At 37.2% G+C, this 21,041-nt stretch overlaps 1 protein-coding gene across 4 annotated transcripts; it reads right to left on the bottom strand.

Annotated features, from left to right (window-relative positions):
• Window positions 1-5,967: 5,967 nt before the first annotated feature.
• SLITRK5 (SLIT and NTRK like family member 5) lies at window positions 5,968-15,919 on the bottom strand. 4 transcript variants are annotated; one of them, XM_011355483.2, is made up of 2 exons: window positions 15,103-15,919; window positions 5,968-11,963 (listed from the first exon to the last, which is right to left on the bottom strand). In XM_011355483.2, the coding sequence occupies exon 2, from the start codon at window positions 11,953-11,955 to the stop codon at window positions 9,076-9,078; it is 2,880 nt and encodes a 959-aa protein (XP_011353785.1). In that variant the 5' UTR covers window positions 11,956-11,963; window positions 15,103-15,919; the 3' UTR covers window positions 5,968-9,075. The 4 variants fall into 4 exon arrangements, with proteins under 4 accessions (XP_011353785.1, XP_011353786.1, XP_023383773.1 ...); XM_011355484.2 differs by lacking the exon at window positions 15,103-15,919 and adding an exon at window positions 14,537-15,048; XM_023528005.1 differs by lacking the exon at window positions 15,103-15,919 and adding an exon at window positions 14,083-14,396.
• Window positions 15,920-21,041: the final 5,122 nt, after the last annotated feature.

Raw genomic sequence — 21,041 nt, 5'->3', positions numbered from 1 at the left:
TGATTAACAAATTTATACTACAAGATAAAAGAAAATTAGTACTACCTACATTGTTAATAATTAAGAGTAGTTGTTAATTTTAGAATATTAAAATGATGAATAATATATCACATTTATTCTAGCTTCTGTAATTTACTCTGAAAAAAATAAATGAAAGATCCTTAAATATTGCATATAGATTATTGATACATTTTTGTATGATATTTAATGTTAAATCTTATCTAATAAAAATAATTATGCTTAAGATTGTTTGAATTAAAGCCAGAATAATGAAATTACCTCATACATAATTTTGAAATGTGTTAAATGCAAACAAAATAAGCAAAATGTAATAAAAAATTACCATTAATTTAGAAATAGCACTCAATTTTTTGAGAAATAAATTCTTATCATGTTTTTTGAAATATACTAAAAGCTCAATGTAACAATTTCATAGAATAAGAATATATAATAAAGTCAATAATACATACTACACTAAGTTCCTTGCTTTTCAAAGTTGTATCTTTAAATTTACTGTGAAGTATTTAAAATGATCATTTAATTTTGTAAACAACAAACTGTTAACGAAGAAAGTGAAAAATGCATTTCAAACGAGGATATCTGGATATAGATATACACATATACACACATATATAGAGTTATGTTTTCATCTGGAAGATATAATCATACCTTTCATAGGTATATAGTGTAAATAACAATAATTATCATATTGTTAATTTTTGAATTACAATTGACATACTCTTCGTAGAGAAAATGGAAATCTACATTTTTAAGCTCTTCATTTGATTGTGCATTGTATTAATTTTTAAAAATTGAAAATAAGGCACACAGAAAAACTTACCAAAGGAAACATCATGTGTAATGAAAAAAGAAACATAATTTAGAATTTTAGAATCATCTTTCTGCCATGTTGTTAAAGGCTGTCATTTGTTATAAAGTGACAGCAAATAACATGCAACTATTATTTTGTTATTTTATACCTAGCTTATTAAACAACTTTCAATAAACGAAAAAGTTAACATTACATGACTGCCAAACCAAATCAGGAGTAAAAATAAAAATCCAGCTGACAGCATATTTATATAGTAAATCTAATTCACATTTTGTTAGAAAAATAATAGAAATGAAATTCAAAATTTCTTTACAAAGTGTATAAGTGTTCAGTCTCAAAAAAAATGATAAAAGTATTTTAAAAGAAAATGAACAGATTTGGAGAGTTTGGGAATCTCATTACATTCTATCTTACTTCTTTTAGATATACATCAAATTACAAACAACTTATCACTAGCATAATCAACAATTTTGAAGAATATACTTCCTCTACTCATTATTTTGTTCTAATACACTGAAAAAAAATAGTTTTGACAATGCCGTCTCCCCCTTTGAAAAAATTTTGGTTCTATGTTTGTTGTATCAGATTTTCCAAGTTACAACTTCCATCCTGGAAATGATTCTCAAGATATTTGAGGTTTGACACTTTTTCATTGAATTGACCTTTTTCACTGTTTTTAAGTACATCTGCAGTTAAAAATTTTTGGAAAAGCTTCTGTTGTTAGCTGTGATTATAATTTTCTCTCTGTAATAATATACTTCTTAAGTTACTATTGCCACGCCCTTAGGATGTCCAAGGGCCTGTTGGAATCAGGACGGTTTACAAAATCTGCTCTGGAAGACTCCAACTCACTGTAAATATTTAACACTTACAATTACAATTCTAATAGAATATTCAATTAAAGTAAACCATTTTTCTCTGGTTGTAAAATTATTCATTCTTATTTTCTTCTATATTTACTTTGATTTCTTTATAATACAAAGCTACATAAAATCTGCTACTTCAAATATATATAAAGCATTAATAAACTGGGAGCTTCTAGAGAACGATGTCTAAAAACACGTGATTATGATACATACATTTTAATATTGGAGGAACAAATTTTATTTAAACATGGTTGAAAGCTCAAAGCCCTCAAGGTTTAGGAGATAATATTATATGAAGCTGCTAGGTTAAGACAATATGGAGGATGCTATACAGCCTAAAGGCATTCAAATTCATTTCCTTTTTTTCAAAAAGGAAACAAAATTGTTCTATTCAAATAAAACAGAATTTTCAGGATTTATCTGTGGATCACCACTTGGCGAACATTGCTTTAGTGTTATAAAGCATACAGTAGAGGCATTTTGTAAACTATATGAGCTGCCCAGTTAATCAAACTGTATAATTTTAGATACGTCAACATTCAAAGAAATTTTTACCTTTATAATTAGATACTGTGTATTAAAGATGATTATTAATGAATGACAAGTCCATATCCACATCCTCACGCATTGTCATGCTTACATAGCAATTGGATTGTTACACTAGGAATGATGTGGGATAATCATATTTTTAATTTAACAACATGAAGGGAAACAGACCAACTTTTTCTTTTCAATTTTTTGGTGGAGGGAAATAATTTGAGTTTCAAGAATCAAACATAATAATAGAGATGTTTTTTCAATATGTTTAAAATTAGGCACAGGGCTTTTAAATGAAAGTGTAAGCCAAAGCCATAATAGAACAAGGTGACTCAAGTGCTTCCCTCAGATAAATATACTTAAATAAAAACAAGAGTTCGTAGTTAAATTAAAATTCAAAAAATTATTCAAGCCATATGGAATTAGCCATTTCATGAAATGTATAATTTTATACAAAGACCCTTTGTAAATAGTTTTCAGTATATATAATATTGTTAGCTTTGGAGATGATATTTTAAATTTAGAATCAAAATACTCAATATTCACCTTTTACCCTTTTTCTTATTAAAATTTCTAATGAGATATCCAATTTTCATTTAAATCTTAAGGGTTTTTAATCATAATGAGAAACAAAAATACAATTGTACTTATAATGAATGTAAATAACAGTAGGGTAAATGATTTTGAATATTCTCTGACATACATGACTAATTTTTGGATCTGAATGTTCACATTTGAATGCACCTATGTAAATATTCTATTAACTAGTTTTAAAAATTTGGGAGTAAATATAAAATTGAAGGATCTGTTTCAGTAAAACAAAATTTAATTTGCAATTTAACAAGTGCTAATTAATAACTGTTTATTTTAATATTTGCTACCTAAATGTCAAACAAAAAGAAAAACATGAAAAAAATGTGTGTTTGTATACTTTAAGAGGACTTTAGCAAGGGCAGAGTTCTGTAATATAAAGAAAAACATGTACTGAAAACTTTTTACTTAGGAGTGGAGATAAAGTCAATACTAAAATCAAGATTTAAATAAACTTGATAACTATTAGTTTTGATTATTAGGATTTTCAGAAGCGAAACACCCTTTTGACTTGGGACTTAAACACAACAAAAATATTCTATCATAATGTTAAAAAGCATGATTTTTGTACAGGTAGTTTATATAAATATATCATTACAGATAAAATATATTTATAATTAAGTATTTTACATATACATTTTACATTTAATATTAAAATTTTTAGTCTACATGAGCCTGATGGACCTCTCATAAATAAAGCATTCTGGTCAAAGTCTCTATTGTAGTATCTGACAAAGAACTTTGCCTACTGAAATAACATGGAGTTACTGCCACTCTTCGTGTTTTATTTAAATAGGCACATACCTAATTACAAATTGAAAATATACACAAATTTTGGCTTCAATAACCACATAATAAGATTCTTAAAAAAATATGTTAGAAATGGTACAAATTTTTACTTGTGGTAGAAATAAATTTGTAAGAAAAGCTAAAATATGTGTATTCCAGAATGCTGAAAATGTAACCAAATTTTGCTACTGGAATATATATGATTCAATACTGAAGGATTATAATTTAATGTGAACTGAGTTTATTTTGTAATATGTTGAAATATTTCTTAATATGTAATGATCTACAAAGAAGTTTGTCAAAAATAGACTAAGATATTAATGTCTTCAATAAAGCCACAATTTAATTTCTGCATGTTAAATAAAAAAATCCTTGAAAACATTGTTTCATAACCTAGTTTTAGAAACATAACATTTTGAAACATGTACATGTTTATTTTATACTAGAAATATGTAATATTCTTTCATGATCATTGATAGATACCCAATTAAGAAAAAAAACTCTTTAGAAGACTTCCATTGAACATATCACTATTAATATTACTTCTCTTCTATAAAATGACTTTCCTAAGGTCTAATAAAAATATATCTGATATACATGGCATTATTCAATATATCATTACTTTTGTATTTTGACATAAATAGAAAATGAGAAAGTCAAATCATTTCTTATTTGCATTACACCAATTCTCTATGAAATATTTGTTTTGATCTTCAAAAGTTTTTTTAAGAAGAAACAATTTAAATCACTCTTAAATTGAATTAAGGTTAAATGTTGTCCTTTTAAAAAATGGGTACAAAAGTTATTCATTTTATAATACTAGTTCAGTTATCATGAGAAATATTTGACCTGTGTCTTGTAAGCCAAATGGTCTACTGTAAACAGAGGAAGAAAAGGGTATTATGTTATTATCACAATCAAACATTATAATGCATAAAATTATTCTCTTTACCCCAGTCTAACATGCCTAAACCATAGAACATGAAAGTATAATTTAAAATAACTATAAAAATTGAAATATAAAGAGTGGTAGATGAAAATCGAGTATGCAATCTTCTTTTTAATAATATGTATTTTTTCTATGCCATATATTAGCTACATATAGTGATAGAAATGTACATGATATTTATAGAAAGGTATTAAATTAAATTAATTTAAATTAATGATAAAAATCACAATTGTCAAATATGATATTAATTATATAAGATTCTTTTGAATATAGATATTAGATAATTATTTTTATGCACATGACTAATGGCCACCCAACTACTTTGATTTTATTGTCATATATTTATATTTGCAAAAAAAGTAGAGAACCTCAAAGGGTTTGGAGAACATTATCTATAAATTAGTTAATTTAATAACAGTTTAATTACTACTTTCACAACCTTTTATTTCCTTTGAAAGTCAATTAATTAAATGTTCCTGTGTTCTAGCATTTAAATCAGTTCTTTTTCTGTTTTTAGTTCCTCTCAGTCTAAAATTTATTCTTAAAATTAGTTATACCAAATACTTTACCACCTCTGAAAATATCTTAATTTAGAGCCATCTGAAATGTACAAGTGAACATTTCTGAATGGATTAGAAACATATTTGTGGTCTGCTTTATTCTCCTTAATTTGGAGTCACCTGACTTTGGAAACAATCTATTGAGCTCTTGAAATTGAGTAATTTTTGGCATTTCAAATAGAGACTGAACTATTCTCACTCTTTCCCTTCCTCTACTGAAAAATAATGAAGAGAAAAGAATAAGAAGAGGGAAGGAGGGAGGAAGTAAGATCTAAGAAAAAAGGAAGAGAGTCAAAAAATTAAGAGTGTAGAATGAAAATTACACATTTAATTTAAATGATTTGCTAACAACATAACTTAGAAACAAAAATAGAATTAATGATATAGGGTAAAAGAAACTGGTATATTAGAATAAGGTCTTCATTCTAAACTTTTCCACACTATGTATGAATGTTTTCATTACACACTAGTTTGATTTTCCTATTGAGGTTGAGGGAACAATAGTGAGACAGATTAGGGAACCCAGGACATTAATCAAAAATTTCCACTTCAAATATGTAAAGGTGATAATCTTGCCTAAACAAAAGGTGTGTTCCAAGTATGACATTTATATTAAAGTTGATTAACTCATAACTCAATCAATAGTTTAGCTGTAAATGATTTAGAATATTAGCATACAAATTACCCACATTTACATAGAATATATTTACTTTCTCTGAGATAATTTAAGTATTTACATTAGAATCATACATAGATAAAAATAAGATTTTATAGTATCTACTTGGAAATATATTTGTATGCGATTATGCAACATATCAAATAGAACAAGCACAAAGAGTAAGCTTAGTTTGCATCCAAATTTTAATTGATGCCTGAAACATTACATATTGTTGTTCTCCAAAATTCTATGGAGAAAATTTGCAGAGTCCCTTAATTCAATCATATACCACTGACATACTCAATTTAATTATTTATTCATCGAACAACCAGAGAAAACAAAAATCGAATATTGAAAACCACACGACTTATGTTCTATTGTATATGTTACTGTATTGACAAGAAAACATGTACAAGAAATAATTCATTTTTAATTCTATCCAGTTTCATGATTTTACATGTCAAAAAATTTTCAAGTTTATTAGAGAAATTATGAGTTTGCTTTTATCCTCTTAACAGTTGGGAAAATATAATTTAGAACTTAGAAGTAACTTGTTTTCATATACCATATAATTGTTATTTCTGAGATTTAAAAAAATGTTGGACATCTTAGGAAGAGTGAAAGTCTAAATGAGCCACCTAAAGAGAGTATATGTGACAAATTATGTGCAATAGTGCTAGTTCAAAAATGTTATTTTGTAAATCTTTGAAAAGTACAACAATTAACTTTCTTTGGAAGCTATTTATATTGTCCAGAACTACATCTTTAATTTCATGTAATTCTTCTCTCCCACATTTTATGCATCAATCAGGAAATAAAACTTAGTTACATGGAAGTTTCCACTTTTCATTATTATTTTATAATTTATACACCACCACCATATCTACATATATTGAGGAAGTGATTTTGACATTTTTTAAAGAAAAATAACTCCCATTGTGAAGAGAAATTAATAACAACCCCAATTGTGAAATCAAATGATAATATTTATTTTTCTTTCCTAATCCTGGATCTAATATGGAGGAGGTAGATGAAAAGTAAGAGAAACATTTTTAATTTTTCATGATATTATCACATGGCATTATTAATCTTATTCTTTTCTCCTTAAAAAAAAATGGAAGGGAAAATGTTGCACAGAATGGGGATAGTTTATTTCACTTGGCTAATATAGCATTACTATATATATATATACTTTTTTAATTCCTCAGGGAAACTATTGCCACCTGTTCAACCTGAATTCAAGCAGTTACTTACAATTTACTCATGGGTGAATGCTGCCTCTTTGTGGCAGAATGCCATGGAAAGTGTTCCTTAAACATAAAGTTCATGAACAGCCCTTGATATTGTACACATTTCAGGTGAGATTATGGGAAGACCCACCAATAGCAATGAAGAACATGGCTCTTTAATTTTCAGATTAATTCAAACGTTTCCTAACCCTAAATAGTAATCTAAATTCACTGGCAAACCTTATTCAGAGGTGAACAGCTCATTCCTACCAACATTTTGAATGTTTAAGATATAGATCAACTTGAGATAAAGTATCCATCACAATTGTTGAAGGTAGTTTTACACAAGTGAAAATATGGAAACTGTGGAAATTTGTAGATTGAATAAATAATATTGACATGACAAAATACATAATATTAGGAGAAAAATGAATATGCAATATATTACTTACCATGCTCCATGTATTAGATGAATATTTCAGTAAGAAAAAGTATACAATTAAAATTTCATTAATAAACACCTTAAATGACATATTTAGAAAAACATAATTCCCTGAACCAACATAGGAATAATCATATATATATATATTTTAAATCTGATAGGGGAAACATTTTTCTATTAGGAATAAATTACCTGCTATGTCCTAAATTGTTAATAATGGAGATTCAGTCAATCACACATAGCTAATTCTTTCATACTTTAAGTAATCATTACTTCAATCCCTCATATTTGACATAGTTATCAAGTGTTTATTCAGAAATTATTTAAAAAATTACATGTGCTGGGATACATATAAGACTGTAACAACAGTAGCCCCATCTTACAGAGATCCTGTTTGTGGTTATCATCATTGCTTGCTGCCCAGAGGGATAAAGACATTATATAGAGATTTGTACAGTCCATCATTTGGTCTTCTGAGGTGCTAGTACACGTGGATCTGTACAAATGCAACGGGGTTTGGTTAAACAATCAAAAATTGGCTACAATAGTAGTCAAATCAATACATAATTTTGGTTGACTAATAAAAATACTTTTAAATCTTCTCTAATAAACCAGAAACTTGCACACGATTCTCATTCGAATGGCCCAATTAATTGCCCAAATTTGTTTCTTTTATACATTGAGATACATATATATATATTTTTTAAATTACTGATCCAATTGGGTGGGTTGCATTGGCTTTAAAATTTTGCCATTAAATTCTCCATAGTTTTAATGATTTAAAATGTCTTCCTGATAGCACTTCAGTTTAGGAAATGCAGCTCCTGAAATAGCGCGACACCTCTGTGAAAATCATAGGCTAAATAGTGAATGAAAGAGAAATGCTAAATGTGCATATAAAAATAGGTGCTACAATAAAATATTTGTATATTTCATCAATAAGTTATTTTGACTAATCAATTATGGATCATATAGCTCTGTAATTTTAATGATTTGTCCGCATCTACGGTGATCCTTTTAGAGATCACAATACTTTTGTTTTTAATTCAAATGTCCAGAATGCATACAAACACATCCTTTAAAAAGAAATTAAAGAATGAGGTGGGAGGCAAAGAGGCAAAGAGAGGAAAGAGAGGAGGAGGATGGGGGAAAGGAAGCGAATTAACTTTCTATTAAAGTTGGGGTGTGCTAATCTTGCCACAAAAGCCATCTAGACCCACCCATGGCTTAAAGGGGGAGAAGTGGAGGGGGGAAGGGAGCAAAAGAGGAAGAGTGGAATCTATGCGCTGCCATCTTCCACCATTCTTAGCACTTCCAACCACTACAAAAATGACTGCGACCTTTAAGTCACCTGCGTAGACAATTGCTTCCCAAAAGCCCTTCTCTTCTCCCCCACACGCAAGAAAAAGTGATGTGCCCAGTTTACACAAATGTTTCCCCACGTGTAAAATTAAAAGGAAATTGCACACCCTTTCAGTATCTTCCGCGGAAACTGAGAATCTCGTGCCAAGGCACTTCACTCTAAACGTTGAAACAACACAATTAATCAAAAAGAGTTCACCGTGAGTATCTGCTTCCTTGTTTGTTTTAAATGCAAAAGCTCCAAGGGAGTTTCTTTGCTTTTAGAACTGGCTAAATGTGGTCTGTTTTTCCAGCACTTCGAGGTAGTCCGGCTCAACGTTTAGTTTTGCTTTTAACTCCAGATATTCATTCCGGTTGGGTTCTACAAAGACAGCACTGGGGGGGCTGTAAAGCACCGGTTCCCGCAGCCTGCTGTCCCCTGCCCCCGGGTGCAAATACTGATGGGGGCGTCTCAGGTCATAGTTAGGGGAGAAAGTGTAAGCTGCAGGGCTGCATGGGAATTTAGGATATTCCGGGAGGCTATTGCCGGCGGGGGTGGTGGAGCAATGTTTGTCTGGTTCTAAAATGCCCCTGTAAAAGCGGTCGGCATCTTGAACCGGCGACAGTAGGTCCTCCCGGGGCTCGATGGTGCTGACGCTATAGGCGGGGCTCCGCAAGTGGTGGCTTTCTCGCCTCTCCTCCTCCCCCGGCTGCAGCTGCAGCTGCGGCGGGGGCTGCTGCTGGGGCTGTGGCGGCGGCGGCGGCGGCGGCGCCGGCTGCTGCTGCAGGTGGTGGTTGCTGCTGTAGGTGACCTTGAGCTCGTGCAGGTCTTTGTAATCCTCCACCGAGTTGCCCTCCCGGGAGCGGTAGATGGGGTTTTTGCACATGTGGCCCAGTGGATGGGGGATGTACTCATACACGTGGCCCGCGGGCGTCTTCACCTTGGGCAGCGCGGGCCCGCGGTGGTGCACGTGCGCGTGCGGGTGGCCGCCTGCGCCGCCGCCGCCGCTGTACACGCTGTACTGCATGTTGAAGGAGCTTACGTCGGAATTGTTCGTGCTGGTGTGATCGCTCTGGTTCTTCTTCCTGCGCTTCATAACCAGCACGAAAAGCCCGGCAGCCACGAAGACGGACATGATGAAAACCAGCAGCAGGCTGAGAATCAGCACCGACAAGGGCACCGATGACGCACCGCCGCCCGCGCCCAAGCCGGCGGGGGCCCCAGTGCTGTTCAACCGGACGGCGGTCGTCACAGCGCTGGTCCTCGCGGGGACCTGGATGGAGGAGGGCGTGGGCGTGGAAACTACCACGTCCGAGTAATCTGGGCATAGCAGCTCCGCCTTAATGGAGCGCATGTCTGTCTCAGCGAACTTCTTGGGCGCCTTGCAGATGACCTCGTCCACCAAGACACCCACTTTGAGCTGCTCCACCCACAGCTTCATGCCTACCACGTCGCAGGTACAATCCCAAGGGTTGTCGTGAAGGTCGATTTGGATGAGTGACTTCAGCTGGTCCAGAACTCCACTCACCGGCAAGGAGGTGAAGTGGTTACTCCTCAAGTTCAGCCTGAGGAGGGTCAGGCCTGAGAAGACGCCTGAGGGCATGATCTGCAGTAGGTTGTTATTCAAGAATAGCAGCTGGAGGTTTGGGACCGGATCGAAGGTCCCAGACTGAATCTCGCGAATGAGATTATATTGGAGGAAGAGATACTGCAGGCTCTGCAGGCCATAGAACAACTCTGGACTCAGCCTCTCAATCCTGTTGCCATTTAGGTAGAGGCGCCTCAGGTTGGTGAGATCCCCAAAGGCGTGGTCCTGGATCATGGAGATGCGGTTGTTGCCCAGGTGAAGGAGGTCGAGCCCGGTGGCCTCCAGGAAGTCGCTCCTGCGCACCACAGCGATGTAATTCTCTGTCAGATACATTTTCTTGGGGTTGTAGGGCTTGGGCTGCAGCTCTGCGATGCTCTCGATCTTGCGCTCCTGGCAGTTGACGTTGAGGCCCAAATCTGAGATTTGCAGGTTGCAAGAGCACTCGGTGGGGCACTCCAAAGGCACCGGAGATTTGGTCTGGTAGGCGATGCTGGGGCCATAGTTGCTGTAGCCCAATTCCTTGGATGGCTGCCGAGAGGTGGGGCGCACCCTGGGCTTGTTGGGTTGGCGGGTCCCCTTAGGGGGTTTCAAGGGGGGTTTGTAAACAGCAGAGGAAGAAGTGGCCACGGAATTCACCGAGGCTGGGGTGGTGTGTAAATACCCCGTGGTGCTCAAAGGCGTCTGCGGCCTCATCTCATAGTCTGAAATAAGTTTTCTGGGGCAAAGTTCCTGCTTGGACACCTCGTCCAAGTCCCGGCCGTGTAAGCGGAAGGGGGTCTCACAAACCACATCCCCCACCAGGGCGGAGTAGGAGATGCTGTCCAACCAATCCTTCAAAGAGATTAGCTCACAGGAGCAATTCCAGGGGTTTTCCTCCAGCTGTAACTCCACAACTTTATCCATGTGCTGCAACAGCCCCACATAGGGCAGAAGTTTCAGCCTGTTCCCCCGCAGGTCCAAGTGCGTTAAGGGCACAAAACGGAAAAGGTTGTTGGGTAAACTGGACAAGAGATTGTCATTGAGGATAAGCACCTGCAACAAATGCAGTTTGCCAAACGCATTGGGTTCAATGACACTGATGTAATTATAATCGACCTGTAGGTACTCCAGGCTCTCTAAACCAAGGAATATATCATCACGTAGAAGTTCCAGTTTATTATTGTTCAAATGCAATCTCCTTAACCCCCGCAGCCCATGGAAAGCCCCGGTCTCAATGTCCTGGATAACGTTGCTACCCAGATGCAAAATTGAAGCCCCAGTGTAATTGACAAACTCATTGGGATAGAGACGGTTCAAAAGATTTCCAGATAACAAGAGGTGGTAGACTGGGAAACGGGGAGGGCTGATTTCAGAGAGGCTGATGATCCCTCGGTTTTCACAGCTCACAGTTAAAATGCCGTCCTTTTCCTCACAAGGGCATGCATTGTCACAGATTTCCCCATAATAATCGATGGTTTCTGCACACGAAAGGACGAGAGATGTTAGAGCAAACGCTAGAGTCTGCAGCATCCAGCTATGCATTTTTCTGTGAAGGTCCTGTTCCAAAGTTACTGGGGGGCAGCAAGTGTGCATTTTACCTCCTGCAAGGCAGAAAGGAAAAAAGGAAACAACAGAATATGACAAAAATTCAAGAGATCAGTCAGAAAGTCTCTCTTTTCTCTAATGCTATTTCTCTGAAATCCAGGAGGGGCTATGAATGACACCCCCCCCACACACCATAAAACATTGACACTCTCCAGACTTTATTAAAATCTGATATTCACTTTGACTAAAATGTTGATTTCACTTCCTAATGTGTACAACAGAAAATGCTGCTCTTTACAAGATAAGGGCAGGTTAGATAAAGTCTCATTTTAGTGCTTTTCTTGCTCCCCCCTTTTCAAAACCAATTCATAAATATACATAAAATGGCTGTCAGTTCAGTTTCATGGTTCTAATTTAAGAGAAAAGAAGCACCATTTTACAAGGTTCCCCATCTCATCTATACCCAGCCCCTCTGTCTTTCAGAATCTCTTCAGTTAACAGTTCACGGTGAAGGTCTTCCACTTTCACAGAAAAGCAAGGAACCACAATACTTGGGCTATTTTAAACCATTTCTCCAATTGTCAAGGTGGGAACCTAAAGCATACTTTTTAGAGGCAAAAAGGATGTAAGATAATGCATCAAAAGGAGCCAAAAGAAGCTCTTAAGTCACAATTGTCTTCAGGAGCTTTGAGTGGAAAACAAGGAGAGCGTGTTCGCTTTGATGGTGGACTTCACTACCAAGGCTATTAAGCACATCAGCATCCTAATTGCATGCACGGAGCCACTTAGCAGTGCTTCCCAGAGAGCACCCTGTGTCCACTTCTCATTGATCATGTCAGAGACGCCACCAAAACGCATCTTTAAGCCACCGAAATAGTTGTGCACGATGGATTACAAAGAACTCTGCTAAGGCATCTGCAATCCGGAAACACCTAGAGTTTAAAGAGGAAAGAGGACGTTCCAACTGCTTACCCGGAATCAGCTAAAAGTAAACCAAAGATCAGCGTCAAAGCCTCTCTTACCACGGACGACACGTCTGTTTGCTACGGTATGCAAAACTAACCCTACTGAATTAGTAAGATTTGGGCTGAACTGCCACCGCGCCGGCATACCTATCTTTGGAGTTGCTTATTACATTTAATTGTCAATGGTTTATTCCTCCTCCCCCCACCCCCCTTTTTCCCTTGGGAAAAGGCACTTGGGCTGATTAAGAGGCAAAATAAAAAGGTTGAAAGGGAGAACAGAAAGTGACATAGGTCAGTGCTTTAATATTCGAATTTCATTTCCCCAAGGGATTAATCTGACCCCTCCCCCTTTTCTTTCTTGCTTTCTTTTTGTCCCCTTAAAGGCTTCCTTCGACTTCCTACTTCGGATAGACAACCGCACTCAAAGGAAAGCACATAAATAGAGCGAGTGTGTGAATGTGTGTGAGTGCGCGTTGCGTTAGTTGGGGGGGGCGGGGAGGAAGGGGGGCGAACAGTTGGTAGAAATGCTGGGCTCAGGGAACCAATGCCTTTTTCTCTGGTCAGCCTTGCCGTTACCTCACCACCACTGAAGTTTGATGTCGAATCTCAACCCTAAACTAAAGCCAAGACGTTTCTAAGTCACGGGTTCAAGCCTGGAGACCGCGATCTTGATCCCCAGCCAAATCCAACCAGTCTTATTAAGAGCCCCCGCATTCTCACGCACATATGCAAGTGTGTCTGTGAATCATTCACGTGTGGCCATCCAGACGTGTCGAGACGAATCTGAATCACAGTGTATAAACCTCTCAAGTATCCCCGACCTGCCAACGCAACGGGCAAACATCTACCTGCTGAAAAGCGTCAAAAACAGCCTCTATGAAAGCAAAATGTTTACCTTGAAATTTCAGTTCTCCGCTGGATCAAATCTGCAGATCCATTCAGCCGAGATTGGATCCCCTCCCCCTCCCTCCCTGCAGTTCCCCGCCCCCATTCACCTCCCACCCCTCTGACAGCCCATTGCAAATTGTGTCCAGCCGGTATTAAACTCGAGCGTTTACAACTTTAATTCAGTTCTGGTTAGCCAGGGTCGAAGAGCTTCCTCTCACTCCACTCCCTTTCTCCTCCTCCTTGCCATCAAAGAAGCCCGAGAATTTGACAAAATAAAGTTGAATGAGCCGAAGAAGGCGGACAATCTGACTCGGAAACGCACCTCTGATGTATATTCGCGAGTGCGTTGCACATTCCCAGATAATCGGATTTTTTTTTTCTTTTTCTTTTCTTTTTCTTTTCCTTCCTTTCTTTCTTTCTTTCTTTTTTTTTTTTTTTTCGGAGGACAGGGGAATTGTATTTGTTTTCCCACAAAGAATTCAGACCCTTTATCATCGCCCTGCATATCCCCATTAAGCAGCTTGGGGCCGCGCGGACCGGATCCCAGCACCCAGGCCGGACCCGCGGCTCCAGGCACAGCTGCTCCCACAGCAGCCCGGGCAGAAGCACCCGGAGTACCAAGACGCGAGGTTGCCCCCTCCCCCACCCCGCCCCAAAGCGAAGGATGGGAAAGGGGAGGAAGGAGAGGAGGGAGGAGAGGGGAAGAAAGCCACCCCGCCGCCACACGCACAGGCACACACACAGGAGCCTCTTTGCAAAGTAAACGGCCGACTTACCCCGTCTCACATCTCCAGGGCCCACTCATTGTAGCCACTCTTAAAAAAATACCTCTCTGGGGTGTGCTCCAGGTTTCTGAAGCCCAAGTAGGGCGAGGAGGCGGCGACCAGTGCGGTCCGAGCGGCCAGAGGAAAGGCGCCCGGACGCCACCAGCCCGGGGCCGCCGCCGCGGTGGCGACCGCGGGTTGCGGGGCTTCCCAAACGGCTCTCCCCGGCGCTCTCCGCAGTAGTCGGAGCGGGCAGCGGCGTTGTGGGGGAGAGGGGGCGACCGAGAGCGACGGGCTGAGAAGAGAGGGGGAGGGGGCGGCGGAGGACCCGCTGTGGAGGCGCCTCGCGGTAGGGGCAGTGAGCAGGAACCGGGCGGGGCAGGGAGGGAGCCGTTGGAGGAGGGGGACGCGGAGAAGGCTGCCTGGCACCGCCGGCCCTGCCAACGTGACGGTCAGCCCAGCCGAGCGCTCGCACCCGCTCACACTCACGCTCACTCGCACACTTGCTCCCACCCTCGCCACTGCGCGATCGCGGGGTCCCCAGCACCCTTCGCCGCACCCCCCAGGCGGGTACTTACAGTTGCCATCTGCAGAGGTGGCAACTTTCTCCAAGCCAGCAGCAGCCGCCGCCCCCTCTAGCCGCCTCGGGTTCCTCGCACCCTTCGGCCTGGGTTCACGCCGGCCGGCCCTCCCCTCCCCCCTCGGCTCTACTCGCGGTCTTCACCACATTTCCCCCTGGTCAGCGGCGCACGCCCGGAGACGAGCCAGAGGGAGCGGGGCGCGGGGGTGTGCATGCATCGCCCGCCTTCTTCTTGCAGCGCACACTGTACATGGTAGTGAGGGGGCGGGCGAAGGTGGCACCGGCCCTTTGGCGGCTCCCGCGGCGGCTGCGGCTCCGGTACAGTCTTCCGCCCCTGCGCAGCGGCGACCCCCGCGCTGGGATCCCGCCGCCTCTGTCCCCGCACCGAGCCCGCTGCTGCCGCCGCCGCAACCCCTAATTAATATTTGTACGGCTCACGCATCCTCTTGGCTGTTTCATCGCTCCCGGTGTTTGCAGATTTTTTTTTTTTTTTATATCCCTTCCCTAGATGCGCCGCACGATCGTCATTATTTGGAACTCTCTATCTTCGACATCCTTTGGGGGATCTGGGGGGCAGGAACAATGTTCTACGCCTGTGGCATGTCCCGGCATCCCGGAGACTCTAAAAAACTCAGAGAAAGTCGCGTCGTCCCTCCTGGGCGCTGAGGAGGTGGCAACCCAGTTAGCATCGCAGGGGTCTGAGACATCTCCTCCGGTGAGGATGCAGGGCCCAGTCCAGTGCACTTGTTTATTGTCGCGCCGCTGGTGCGAGCCAAGCTGCAGCAGACATGATGGGCCCGGGGCGAAGCCGAAGCTCTGTGGCCGATAGATGGCAGCCGAGGGCGAAGGCGTCCCAGGCTGGGCTCAGGCGGCGCAACGCGAGCCCCCCTTGGATGTCACACTCAAGGGAGACAGAGGAGTCTTGCACCATGTGCGTAATACGAACGTGGGACTGTGCAATCCTCGGATTGAAAAAAGGAAGGAGTGGAAATAACCCCAACAAGTGCCAGGCTTGTTGGTGGTCAGGTACAGATTGATTCCAGCCCTGTGCTGATCGCCTGCCTTTCTCCTACTATATATAATACAGCCCTGGTGCTGTCTCCCGTACTTACTGTAAAGGACCATGAAAGAGGGAGTGGTTCATCCTAGCTGCAAACAAGGGTGCTTTTTTTTTTTTTTTAAAAGAATTACGTTTTATAGGTATATCTGGGCTATACAAAGGAATGTGAACGACTTTCAGAGAGACCATTTCTGAGTACATTTGGTGTGTACTAAAAAGCTGGAAACCCCTAAATACATGCAGTATCGATAGAAAGCGAGTTTCTTGAAGAGTCACCTGCTAAACTCCACTAGAGTCATCTCTACAGTAAGTATTCCTGTCTCTTTTCCTGAAACCAGAAACTGCTCTCCCCAAAAGGAGGTCTTTACATTCAGGAGGCATATTTCCAGCGTTTGTAATATTAGACCGTAAGTCCATCCCAGGTATAAAAAAAAAGTTGATCATAATAAGTGGCCCAATGCAAGCTGAGTGCACATGTACTTGTTCCTTAGATAACTGGGTAGTTTACTATTTAATTTTTAAAAATCCATTTTGTTTTAGAATTAATTATGTAGTATATTTTGGAATCAACTTAAACATGATTGGTACTGTCTCCTTCTTGGTAATGTTTGGGATAATATTGTGGTGATAATATCCTGATTAAATATAGGATTAAAACAGGTTCTGGTATATATAGCCACAAACATATATCTTCCCACATTCTCTAAATATGTTGGATTAAAAGGAGTTTTCTAGAGGTGGCGAATATTTGTCTCCTGAGGTTTTGCAGTATTTCTTGAGATGTTCTCTGAATTTGTTTTGCAAATATTTTTTACTTAAGGCATACATACTTTGGAAACTGTTTTGTTTAAATTTGGGAAATGTATGAGAGAAAAAAATAATCTGTAATATCAGATAATGAAAATAAAATCATAATAGAAATTCCTGTTAAATTCAGAAACATTTGGCATAGGAATAATAGCCATCTGCTATATGTGCATTGTATAAATGGACAACTTAAACTGCACCCACAAAAGTCTTGTTACTGTATTTTGAATTTAGTCATTGTCTAACACGATTTACATATTTTAGAAAATTTATTTTTAAAGTATAAAATAGAAGTGTTAAAGTATCATAATTTTATATTTTCAAAATAGAAGTGTTAAAGTATCATAATTTTAAAATTACATGTTAATTAGTTAGAAACTTCTGCTATATAAATATTGTTTTATCACAGATGTAATTTTCAATATTGATAACCTATAGAAGTTCTGAAAGGGTATAAAATGATTTAATTATTGGACTTATCAAAATAGTTGAGTATGGTTATTTCATTATTTTATTACTTTCTTAAATCTTCACAATTGCAACCAATATCAAATTTTAGTTCAGTTTATGGCCTTGTATTATTTTTATTTTAAATGTTATCCTGATAAAAATAAATTTTGTTGAGCTAAGAAGTATTAAACATGTTTGCAATTAATTAAAGTTATAGTTTTGTTAGAAACACTGACACCAAAAATATTCTTCTTTACCTCTTGTGGTTCAAATAAATAAATGAACGCAACTTTCTATCATTATTCTTCTTTACCTCTTGTGGTTCAAATAAATAAATGAACGCAACTTTCTATCATTAACTCAAGAATAGCCTGAGAAGCCACCATTTACAATTTTCCACTAGGTGTCTCTATAAGCTGCTATGCAGGAAAGTGAATTTTGAGAAAATACTGTGACATGAAGAGACCACAGAAGAACTTGGGAGGGAAAACATTATAGAAATAAGAAAAAGCCTCATTTATTAGTCTGTAGACTCTTGTATCTTTGAGTGTTGACTATTGACTAGAAATGAAATACATGTATCATATATCAGTGATCAAATTTGAGTCAAAGCTTAAAGCACAAGAACAAACGTATCTATGTTCCATTTCATACTAAACAGTATACAGTCATATGATGTCTACTTTCTTTCACGCAATACTCAAATGAATGCACATGATTACATAAACACACTTGGAAATGAGAAAATGAAATAATTGATCAAATAGATCTTTCTGGCATTAAATTCATTAATACTAAATTAAACATTATTTAATTGAGTTGGATGTAAAAGGCTGATAATCTTTGTCCAAATGTTTATGAATATACTTATGCATATTATAATTAGCTCATGATATAGTACCATTATATACATATTTCATATAAGGTAATATATTTGGCTATAATTAGTGTAAATCATGGACATAATTTAATACCTGTATATGAATATTAAATTAAAACCACAATTAACATACTTGTGGTTTTCAAATTAACATTTGAAATTGAAATATGTGAATTCATATTTATTATTACCTGGAATTATTGTTTTAGTGTTTTATGGACTTTTTGGAAGAATTCTTATGTTAAATGCATTTCTTAAAATATCACACTACATGTATCAATGTGTGGTTTCTTTAGAATATTAAAATGCTTAGTCAAGTATTATAGTTTCTCATAAAGCAACCTAACAAACATTATAAATAAAGATTTTTTTGGCAATAATCTTTAGATTTCATGAGAACTAATCAACATGACTGAAATCTAAAGCTAGTAGACCTTGAATTTTTTTTTTGTTAGCTTACCTGCTAAGGTAATATTGTAGAATCATAGTGCTAGATTCCAGATTCCTCTAAAATTAACTCTATTCGATTACTTTTGTGATAGTAATAGCTAAGAAGTTTATATACATATTTATTAAATATTAATTTTCAGTAATAAATTTTATTTTTTATGTCTTTGAAATTGAAATTATATATGCCATATATTCTTAACAGGATATATGGCATATATTCTCCTAGAGGGTAAAACGTGAGTCATTATTTGATTGTTTCTCTATGTAATTTCTAAATTAATTAATCATATAGCATAATTTTTGATCAGTCTGATATATTTAGAATTACAACGATCAAATATATCATGCAGTGATGTTTATCAAATTCAAAATGGCCGGCTAAACTAAGATTATTCACCAAAAATTGTTCATTTTTTATAGACTTAATTATTTACAGGCTTAGAAACATGCTCTCAGAGGCACAAGAAAAAAATCTCCATAAAATAGACAATTTTCTTCCTCACCTCATACAGTTCCTTGTAAATATACTCTAATATTCTGCTAGAATTGTGTATTAAGACATCCTCTTTGTTGGACCAATTGGAAATATCTACCAAAATTTAAAATGCATATATCTTTTGAACAATTGTATTTTCAGCAAGTAGTCTACAGGTCTACCAAAATAAAATATATGAAACAATATGTAAGAAGGTATTCATTGTAACAGTGGTTTGCATTTGTAAATGACTAAGAACCTACATATCTGACTAAATGAAAAGTGGTACACTTCCATCTGTACCTTGGAATACTATTCTGCCTTTAATATCAGTGCATGTAGGAATATGGTTCTGTCATTATTAATAGTATATTCAGAATTATATAGAGATAGATGTATATGTATATCATCTATATCTATACCTTTGTCTGTCTGTCTATCTATCTATCTATCTATCTATCTATCTATCTATCTATCTATCTATCTATCATCTATTGAGGAAGAGAGAGGGGAGAAGGAAATTATTTTGGAAAGATACACAAATTAAGTAATGGTGGTTACTTCTTGGGGAAAGATGGGGATTTTCAATAGAATGAGGATTTATTTTTCACTATGTTTACTATTTTTTATTATTTGAAAATTTCAATTTACACATTTCAATAAAAAGAAAAAATATGTACTTGAAAAATAAAGATATTATTTGGAAGAAATATAGGAGAGGTGATGAAGATTTAAAGACAACTTTACCAAATTCATCTCTTTCTCATAGTTCTCAAAACTATTTTTTTTATGACACATTGCTATCAATGGAGACACTGAATATCTTTCTAAATATATGAATGTAAATTAGTTAAATGGGTTCTCTTCATAGCTCTTATATGGGACATTTAATTTTAGCTACCTATATTGATTATTAGAATAATAATTAATAGAAGCTAGCTTCCATTATGTTCACTATATAGAACCATGCTGTAGAGTGATAACAGTTTTATTAATGCAGTGGTGGGTGAAAGGGAAGATCAAAGTGGTTCTCTAGAGAAGATAAGTGATTATCCTTGAAATTGTTAGCAGCAGATCTTTACTATTATCTGCAGGAAAATGAGTGAGTTTGTAATTGTGACATATTTTAAATATACAAACTATCATCAGGGCCTGTTAGAACAAAGGCTGCTGCCATTGAAATATGCACATTCCACAGGAAAAAGGTAGTTTCCTTATAGAGATAGATTTAAGTTTTCTATGAATATTTCTATGAGTTATGATTTGTCTCTTAGAATCGACTAGTTCTTGGTTCTTGCATATCTTTAGTCATTTTTAGGAAACATATATTGTTATGCCTGTATTATCTGTATTCTTTCTGATTTTTCAAAGGAAATCAATTCATTATCTAAGATAGTTTCATCACAAAATTTTCAGAAGGACTATTGCTTATTTGAGAAAGCCTAAATTGACCATACTTTATTCAACTTTTATACCAACTGGAATTCTTCATTAAATAGGAGATTCCCATTATTTCTCCAATTCCTTAAAATAAATCAAATTTTCCCTTAACTCCAAAACTTTGGTTTGTACTGCCCTTTCATCTAACTGGCTTTTCACTTTTCTTTTATCCATTGTTCTTAAGAATTTATCGTAAATATTCTTTTCATCAGAAAATCTTCCCTATCCACTTTGACCAACATCGAACTTGCTCACCTTAAACATTCTCTTGTATTATCTAGCATTTGATCTAGCACAGTATCCTACTTCCTGCTTAAAGTTATCATTTTCTTCCGGCCTAGATTATTATTCTGTATTGAGAAAATAATTTTATTG

Source organism: Pteropus vampyrus, unplaced genomic scaffold (genome assembly GCF_000151845.1).
Source record: "Pteropus vampyrus isolate Shadow unplaced genomic scaffold, Pvam_2.0 Scaffold21, whole genome shotgun sequence".
In the NCBI taxonomy this organism is placed as follows: domain Eukaryota; kingdom Metazoa; phylum Chordata; class Mammalia; order Chiroptera; family Pteropodidae; genus Pteropus; species Pteropus vampyrus.
Note: the sequence above shows the minus strand (reverse complement) of the source record. Positions and strands in the feature narration are given on the sequence as shown.